Here is a 10,151-nt window from a genome sequence, read left to right on the forward strand (position 1 = left end):
GGGTGAAGGAGAATGCATCAACTTGAGACGAGGATATCTCCCAATCTACTTAAGCGTTTGATTAATTCCAAAGCCATCCGAAAGATAAGAGAGTCTAGTTTTCATGGTGAGGTTGCCGGAGAAGAAGCTCTAAGGAATTGGGCTGGAGAATGAGAAAAAGACAGAGGGGTCGAGCTATCGGGTAAGCTGAGCCAGTCTTGATGTTTGGATGATTTCGGCTAAAACATGAAGATTTATGAGCTAAGATTTTACGGTAAGGTTCTTGAGACATTTTAGAATAGTTTTGTAGAAGGAAGTATCTCAAAATAAGGTTTAGAACTATGAGTAATCCAAGTTGTAATTTGGATATAGATTCTAGGGGTAAAAAAGGAGCCTGAGGTAGAAAAGGGAACTATTAGAAAGGCTCCTAAACAATTAAGGTGAGTATTATAGTTTTGATAGTTAACATAGTGTGAGTGTTATAGTTTTGATAGTTAACATAGTGTGAGTGTTATAGTTTTGATAGTTAACATATGTCGTGAGTGATATAGCTTTGATAATTAACATATAGTGTGAGTGTTATAGAGTTATAGGTTCGATATATCGTGAGTGTTAGGTTGCTTTGATAGGATCGGCGTAATGTGGGAGGAGAATTGTGCCGCAATTCAAATTGAGCCAGATTTTGAAACAATCAAGTTATTTGAACGAACAATGCAACATACTAAGCCATCTTTGGAAGAACCACCCATGTTAGAGTTGAAGCCGTTGCCAGTGCACCTCAAATACGTTTATTTAGGAGGCAATAACACTTTATCGGTTATTATATCTGCCTCGCTAAGCAAAGAGAAGAAGGATGCACTTATCCAGATCCTGAAAAACAACGCAAGAGCTTTGGGATGGACCTTAGCAGATATTCGGGGGATCAGTCCTTCATATTGCATGCATAAGATTCGTCTTGAAGAGGGAAAAACAGGATCTATAGAAAGACAACACCGTTTGAACCCTGCCATGAGGGAGGTTATGAAGAAAGAGATAGTGAAGTGGCTTGATGTAGGTGTCATTTACCCTATATCACACAGTAGCTGGGTAAGCCCAGTGCAATGTGTTCCAAAGAAAGGGGGAATGACAGTCGTCACCAATAGCAAGAATGAGTTAATTCCTATAAGGACAACTACAGGGTGGAGAATCTGTATGGATTACCGCAAATTAAATCTGGCCACAAAGAAGGACCACTTTCCACTCCATTTTATTGATCAAATGTTAGATCGACTTACTGGGAATGAATTCTTCTATTTTCTTGATGGTTACTTAAGGTACAACCAAATTGCAATTGTGCCGGAAGATCAAGATAAGAAAACTTTCATGTGCCCATTTGACACATTTGCATTCCGTTGCATGCTGTTTAGATTCTGTAATGAACCAGGTACCTTCCAGAGGTGTATGATGGCAATATTTTCAGATTTCTTGAAGGAGTCAGTTGACGTATTTATGGATGATTTTTCAATTTTTGGCAATACTTATGACTCCTGTTTATTAAATCTTGAAAAAGTCTTGAAGAGATGCGTTGAAATGAATCTCGTTCTGAACTGGGAGAAATGCCACTTTATGGTTGAAGAAGGAATTGTACTAGGTCACAAAATATCAAAGGTAGGATTGAAAGTTGATCAAGCAAAAATCGACGCAATTTCCAAGTTACCACCACCAGTCAATGTGAAAACACTCAGGAGTTTTCTGAGACATGCAGGGTTTTAACGAAAATTTATCTGCAACTTTTCTCAGATCACAAGGCCCCTAAGTGCGCTCCTTGAGAATTACTGCGAATATGATTTTGATGACGCATGCATCGAAGCATTTCACACACTGAAAAATGCACTCATCACCGCACCCATTCTGATTGCGCCGGATTGGATGCAACCTTTTGCGTTGATGTGTGACGCTAGTGGATATGCAGTGGGTGCAGTCTTGAGTCAGCGCAAAGATAAGGTTTTGCATCCTATATATTATGCTAGTAAAACGTTGAATGATGCACAGGAAAATTATACAACCACGGAAAAAGAAATGCTTGCAGTGGTATTTGTGCTGGAGAAATTTTGACAGTACTTGATTGGAACAAATGTTGTAGTGTATACTGATCATTCTGCGATCAAATACCTTATGACAAAGAAGGATGCGAAACTGAGACTAATAAGGTGGGTGCTGCTTCTGCAAGAATTTGACCAAGAGATTAAGAATCGGAAGGGCACCGAGAACCAAGTCGCAGATCATCTGCCAAGATTAGAAAATGGCGAGGTTCAGGAGAAAGAAAAAGACATTGAAGAAAGATTCCCTGATGAGCTGCTAATGTCGGTATGCATTAATGTTCCATGGTATGCGGACATTGTAAACTTCATCAATTGCGGCCAAGTATTAGAAGACTACACATACCAGCAGAAGAAGAAGCTAAGACATGACATCAAGTTTATTTTTGGGATGACCTCTTCTTGTATCGACTTGGACCTGATCATATTTTGTGTCGATACGTTCCTGAGCATGAGGTCAAGCACATTTTGGAGATTTGTCATGAGTCTCCTTATGGAGGACATTTTGGGGTGCAGCGGACCGCTGCGAAAGTCCTACAGAGTGGCTATTTCTGGCCAACACTATTCAAGGATGCCCATGCCCATGTTGTGTAGTGCGATAGATGCTAGAGAACAGGGAACATGTCCTGAAGAAATGAAATGCCCTTGACTTCAATCTTGGAAATCGAATTATTTGACGTATTTATGGGCCCATTTCCGCCTTCAGAAGGTCATCAATACATTCTGGTCGTGGTTAACTATGTATCGAAGTGGGTTGAGGCCATTGCATGTGCTAAGAACGATGCGGCTACGGTGGAGAAATTTCTCAAGAAGAATATCTTTACCCGATATGGAATGCCCCATGCCTTAATCAGCGATGAAAGCTCACATTTCATCAACTGCATCATCACCAACCTATTGATCAAATTTAACGTCAGCCATAGAGTTGCAACGGCATATCACCCACAAACCAATAGGCAGGTAGAAATTTCTAATAGAGAGATCAAAACTATCTTGGAGAATGTAGTCAGTACCTTCAGGAAGGATTGGTCACCCAAGCTCGATGAAGCACTGTGGGCATATAGGACTACCTTCAAAACTCTAATTGGCATGTCCCCATATGCTCTGGTCTTTGGAAAAGCTTGTCATCTGCCTCTCGAGTTTGAACACAAGGCAATATGGGCAAGCAAGAAGCTGAACTTTGATTTAACAAGCGCGGTGAAAGTCCAGAAGTTGCAATTGAACCAGCTGGTCAGCGAATGAACACCTATGAAAATGCCAAGCTCTATAAGGAGAGAACCAAGAAATTGCATGATGACCGCATAAGCAACCAGACATTCTTCGAGGGTCAACAGGTACTTCTGTTTAACGTGCGTTTGCGATTGTTTCCAGGGAAGTTGAAGTCCCGCTGGTTTGGGCCATTCTGCATCAAGACTATATTTCCCCATGGCGTAGTGGAGCCAACAACTGAAGACGGAAGCAACGCATTTAAAGTCAATGGTCAACGAATTAAGCCCTATTATGGGGGTGATGTCGATCGACACATGGAGACCATCGACTTAGGCATACAGGATTGATCGCTTGCGGGGATGCTATTGCGGTAACTCTGAAGAACTTCTTTCAATCAGCATCCCTATATCTATGTTTAAGTGCTTTCTTTACAGCTTTCATTTACTGATTTTTAAATTGTGTTATTTACTGCTTATTAGAATTAGCCTTTACTGCTTTACGCGTTTACTTTCAATTTAATTCAATTGTGTATTCCCATGTCGTGTTTAATTTCTTTACTTTTATGCATTAGTATCGCTGTTCTTAAAATTTCTATGAATGATTGAATAAAACGATGAACACCGCAAGTCAGATGAATTAAAAAGAAAAATAAAGATTGGTATGCATTGCGATGATGGGTGCATCTTGTGATAACATGATACACTTTGTATCCATCCTACTCAAATACATTGCGCTGAGGGGTATGTTGCACTCTTATGTATTTTTCGCCCGTCCTTAGCGAAAACACACTATGTTGAGGTAGTGTTACGTCAGTAAAAAATACCATGTGCCCGTCCTTCAGAAATGCGTTGAGTTAAGGGGTGTGTTGCGTTGATACATGCATTGTTACCTGTCCTCTATAAAGATGCATTTACGTTAATGGAAGCATGGTGTTGATTTTTGATCGTGCACCCGTCTGAATCAAATACAAAATATAATTTCATTTCATTATTTCTATGTATAGGAGCTAATTCTTTGATTCTTTGTACATGCTAAAATTTTGTATTGCGTTATTTGTAATTCTTTGCATACTTGGTTAATTTTTAATACAACTGAGTAACAATTCTTTCCATATGCGTTAGCCTGTTCTTTATCATCCTTTGTCAATTATTGTGATGTTCTTTACCTTTTATCTCGCGTTATTCATTGCACTGCCATGATGAATTATATGATACCCTTAGTAACATTTGCCACACTCTGTATTTTCTGACTAACACTGAGATAATTCGTAGCAATAGCATTGCTTTACCTTTTATCCTTCAAAATTCTGCTCAAACCTTATTTTCAAAATTTTGACTAAGTTTTTGTCTATTTTGTCCAAACAACGCAATGAGGACCTTGTCCATCTCTAAATTTAGGGGTGGGAAAGGTTTGAGCAGATGCGATCAAGTGGATGTGGTCATTAAGAAAATGTGTTATTCCATCATAAAAAAAAAGAAAGAAAAAAAGAAAAAAAAAATTATTTTCATACAAACTCCAATGTCAGCGCAAGGGAAATCTCAAAACAATCCCAACCTGATAAGAGTTAAGTCGTGAAAGGAACCTGCTCGTAGTTGGATGTTCGCATGACACCTATGGGGACAAGCCAAAATGAAGGTGGGTTTCCAAGAACGACGCAATATGAAAAGAGAAAAATGAGGAAAGAAAAATAAGAGCATAAGAGACAACTCCTTTGACCAGCAAAAGTTAAACTTAGTTGAAAATCAAGAGTTGAAGTTGAGATTGGTACACAACTGTAGTTAGATGTTCGCATGACACCCACGGGAACCAGCCAAAATGAAGGGTGTAACCATGGTCAACAGTCTCTAATAAAATAATGCAACCCGACCACCACATTCAAGACGCACCAAGTTGTCTTTGCATGAAGTGGTAAAATTCTTTTTAAAACTAGAAAGGAATTTTTGAGTAGATATTTGTTGTATAAATGAATAAGGTAAGGCTTGTTTATGAATTATCAAGGATAGAAGGAACTTGCGTTGTTAAGTAATGTTGCCTAGGTGGAGCATTCGGAGCAACCAATCGACGCAAAAAAAAAAAAAAAAAGGATAAGAACGGAACAATATTGCCTTAGTTTAAGATATGCTTGAGGTCAAGCATATATCTAAATTTAGGGGTGTGATAACTTGTAGAAATACAAGTTATTTATAATGTTTTATTTAGATATTGCGGCTAAAAGAAAGAAAAGTTACGTCGATAGTATAGAAATTTGCTAAGAAATGTGAGAATTATAAAATTTCGTCAATGCACCCATTAACACCATTGCAACGGTAGAACAGAATGTTTCAGTTCTGTTTTGTAGGAAATCAGTCACCGCATGCGTTCATGGCTCAAAGATAAAGTGAACAATGCATCTACGTCGCATTGTGCCCATCATTTAGGAATGAAGAGATGATCAACGCAATGACCGCGCATGCGACCATCGATCAAGAGCTTTACGATCAATGCAATTTCAACCGCATGCGATAATAAAAAATAACACCGCATGCGGCAATGGATCGAAGATGTAAAGAGCAATGAAATTGCGGAGGATTCTGAGAAGTGTACAACTTTCAGTTGTGCATTTCTGACGGGTTGATTACATAACAGAAGAAATTTCTCATTCCGCCATTTCAGGAACTACCTTAACCATAGAGTGGGGACCATAATTGCAAAGAGTCAAGCCTCGCCTATAAATAGCTTCTGTAAATTAACTAAAAGAGATACTTGAATATATAGAAACGTGTATATACTAATTTCTGAGAGAGAGACTGGTCTGGGCGACTGTCCTGAGTAGATCTAGGAAGAACCACGAGACAAGGGCGAGAGGTGAGTCTCCGAGCAAAGAATCCTTCAAATCCCCGCCGTTGAAGCTCTGTACGAAAGTCATTTCTACCAGAAGAGCAAGCCTAAGAGGGAAGCTCTCCTCTCCATTACTTCCACACGCTGGCAAGAATAATCTCCATTCAGATCTGTGTCAAGACGTTGACACTATTTCTATATTTGTTTCTCATCTCTATTTCATCATCTATACTCATCTTCTTAATCTTTCATTCACACCATGTATCGAACGCTTAATCTCAGTATTAAATGTTATGATCATTTCCATTATCATCTCTCTGTCTATTTCCATTCATCAATAATCCATTTTCTCCATGATGTTTTCCTAATTCTCTGGGTAATTAGCAAGAATTAAGCAAGTAAATTAATTTGTGTTAAGGAAATAATTAAATTTAGCAAAAGCATGATCAACGGCATCTTCACTTGTGAGAGCAGAAGTGAAGATGTTATTCCGCCTATCGAGAGAAGGTTGGAAGAATGCATTAACTAAAGTGAGAAGTACTTCTAGAGATGGAAGCACCTTGCGTTCATCAAGTTCATCCCTATTCCACCATAGAGATATGGGAATGCGGCCGATCACTGAGAGGTGTACGCCAAGGGAAAGTGAAACCTTAGTTGCATTTTTAACGCAATTAACAAACTTGTGTTGTTTTTACTTGCTATTCTTTATCTTTCTGATTCATCCATAAAGTCTTGCCATCGCAAACCACGATCCTTTATATAACTTCAAAGTCAGTCTTGACCTCAGTATTATGTATCATGTATCTTGTATCTTGTATCATATTAGTTTAGATTTTACTTATAATCGCAATTTAGATTCCTGTATAAACCCAATTCTTTATTAATTGTAATAACCGGTTGCATATATCACAAAAGTAATGCATTAACGAAAACAATCCCTGTGTTCGACCTCGGATTATTTTGAGAAACTTGTGTTGGAATTATACTTGGTTTCAGTGTAAGGAAACTTGTGACATGCATTACTCTATCGCATACTACAAGCATATAATTAACAATACATATATTTAGAAGTAGTGTGCATAAAGCAATAACACAACATAACATTCAACTCCATTGTGGAGTCAGCTATACAGTCTGTTTTACACTTTTCCACACTACTACTCCTCCATTAGAATGAACATTGATCCCGATGTAGATTTTCTTGCATCTTTATCGATTTGAAAATCAGAGTCAGTGTATCCAGTAAGGATCAAATCCTTAGTACCATACATGAGCAAGTAGTTCCTCGTTCTCCTAAGATACTTGAGGATATTTTTAACGGCAGTCCAATGATCGTATCTAGGATTGGACTGATACCTACTGACTATCCCTACTGTGTAGCATATGTCAGGTTTAGTACATAACATTGCATACATCAGGCTCCCTACTGCAGAAGCATAGGGAATGCGTCTCATATCCTCAACCTCCTAAGGTGTCTTAGGACATTGATCCTTTGACAAATGAATTCTATATCTGTAAGGTAACAGACCTCTTTTGGAATTCTACATCTTATACCTAGACAAAATTTTGTCTATATAAGTTGCTTGAGACATGGCTAGTGTTCTATTCTTGCAGTTCTGAATAATTTGAATCTCGAGAACATACTATGCATTTCCTAAATCTTTCATTTGGAGCTGTGTTGCTATCCACTTCTTGATGCCAGTTAGGTAACCTACTTGCCCAATGAGTAGAATAACATCAACATATAAAACTAAGAATGCTATAGTAGAATTGACGATCTTCTTGTAAACACAAGGCTTGTCAACATTCTGTACAAAGCCATAAGATTTGATCGCAGTATCAAATCTTATATTCCATGATCTAGAAGCTTGTTTCAACCCATAAATGGATTTTTGAAGCTTACAAACCTTTTATTCTTGACCCTATGCAATAAACCCCTCTGGTTGAGCCATATAGATAATCTCCTCAAGATCACCATTTATAAAGGCTGTCTTGACATTCATCTGCCAAATTTCATAGTCATAAAAGGTGGTAATGGATAAGAGTATTCTAATCGACTTAAGCATGGCAATAGGAGAGAAAGTTTCTTCATAGTCCACTCCCTCTCTCTAGTATAACCCTTTGCCACAAGTCGAGCCTTAAAAGTATGTACTTTACCGGCTTGGTCTCGTTTTCTCTTGTAGATCCACTTACAACCAATTGATGTTACATCATTTGGTTGATTTACAAGTTTCTAGACAGAATTGAAGTACATAGACTCCATTTCAAGGTCCATGGATTTGACCCACTGATCACAGTTTTCATCACCTGTTTATAGGTCGATGGATCCTCTATGCCGTCATCAGGTATGACGACTAGTGTTTTTGTTAAACCCAAGTAATGGTCAAGCTGCTGAAAAACCCTCACACGTTGAGAAGTATGTGACTGACCTGATGTACTAGTTTTATCTACTACTTTAGTAGATGAACTAGCTCTATCTGTAGCATCTTTGGAAATCTCATTCAGTGCTAGTTTACTGCGAGGTTGTTGACTTCTTATGTGGTCTTCCTATAAGAATGTGGCATTTTTTCGATTCAAATACCTTATTCTCTTGAGGATGATAAAACAGACCACCCCTTGTTTCCTTTGGATAACCTACAAATAGGCATAATTTTGAACGATGTTCCAATTTCTTAGGATTTTGTACCAACACATGTGCTGGGCAACCCCAAATTCTAAAGTGACGTAAACTACTCTTACACCCTTTCCTTAGCTCATAAGGTGTTTCTTAAACACTTTTAGAGGGAACATTGTTCAAAATATGGACAGCAGATTCAAGTGCATATCTCCAAAAGGAATCAGGCAATTGAGCATAGCTCATCATAGAGCGAACCATATCTAATAAGGTTCTGTTTCTTCTTTCTGATACACCATTCTGCTGAGGCATACTAGATGCAGAGAGTTATGACTGGATCCCGTTTTTTATCAAATAGTATTGGAATCGTATGTCCATATACTCTCCACCTTGATCTGATTGAAGTGTCTTTATTGTTTTACCTAATTCATTCTCAACTTCAGCCTTATATTCTTTGAACTTCTCAAGAGAATCAGACTTGTGATGAAGCAGGTAAACATGACCATTCCTTGAATAATCATTAATAAAACTGATGAAATATTCATACCCACCTCAAGCCTTGACATTCATTGGTCCACAAAGGTTTGAATGTACTGCCATAGATAGGAGTTGGAAGAAACCTTTTGTTTTTTATTCTGAGTTTCTAATGTTCTAAACATTTCATTATTTAAAACAAAATTTTCTCTAGTTGGTCTTAACTTATATAAGTTGTCTTCAAGTGTAGCAGAACAAATTTGAATACCTTTACAGAAAATGAACGCTTCATTTATATTAAAAGATATTGTATATAATTATTCTATAATACAAGCGATAGATATCAAATTCCTCTTCATAAGAGGTGCATACAAAACATTTTTAAGTACTTGATATCTATCTTCAAAAAATAACTTCAGATCTCCCACTGCTTCAGCTGAGAAAACCTCTCCTCTTCCAACTTTGAGGGTTATCTCACCTTTTTCAAGCTTTTTCCAAGAACTAGTTTCCTGAAACGAGAAACAAATATGATTAGTGGCTTCTGAATCTAGTATCCAGGATGAGGTATCATATTCCACTAAACATGTTTCAACGACCAGTAAATCATATTTACCTTGTGTCGTTTTCTCAACTTTCTTCTCTGCAAGGTACTTCGAACAATTTCTCTTCCAATGCCCGTTTTGGTTACAGTGGAAACATTTTCCTTTATCTGTATCCTTCTTTCCCTTCTTTATCTTGAGAGCCTTCCCTTTTCCCTTCTTTTTCATTTGAGCTTTAAAGGGTCCATTTTTGGCTTTAGAGGACGATCCTCTTAAAAAAAATTTCTTAGTGGTAGCAACATTTGCTTCCATTTCCTTCCCCTTACCTAAAGTAATGTTTTGGAATCGCTGAAGCTCGTTGAGAAAGGTTGTGAGGTTAAATTCTATATTATTTAAAGACGCATTTGTCTCGAAAGGTATAAAACTCTTCGGAAGAGATTG

The 10,151-nt window shown here is 37.8% G+C and overlaps 1 protein-coding gene across 1 annotated transcript; it reads left to right on the plus strand.

Moving 5' to 3' along the window:
• Positions 1-618: 618 nt before the first annotated feature.
• Positions 619-3,613, plus strand: LOC150032577 (uncharacterized). Its single transcript, XM_090306948.1, has 4 exons — positions 619-1,461; positions 1,759-1,962; positions 2,077-2,325; positions 3,251-3,613. Exons 1-4 carry the CDS (start codon positions 619-621, stop codon positions 3,611-3,613), a joined length of 1,659 nt encoding a protein of 552 aa, XP_090163074.1.
• Positions 3,614-10,151: the final 6,538 nt, after the last annotated feature.

The sequence above is a fragment of the Benincasa hispida genome, chromosome 11 (assembly GCF_027475165.1).
Source record: "Benincasa hispida cultivar pf3 chromosome 11, pf3_genome.v1.1, whole genome shotgun sequence".
Lineage (NCBI taxonomy): Eukaryota > Viridiplantae > Streptophyta > Magnoliopsida > Cucurbitales > Cucurbitaceae > Benincasa > Benincasa hispida.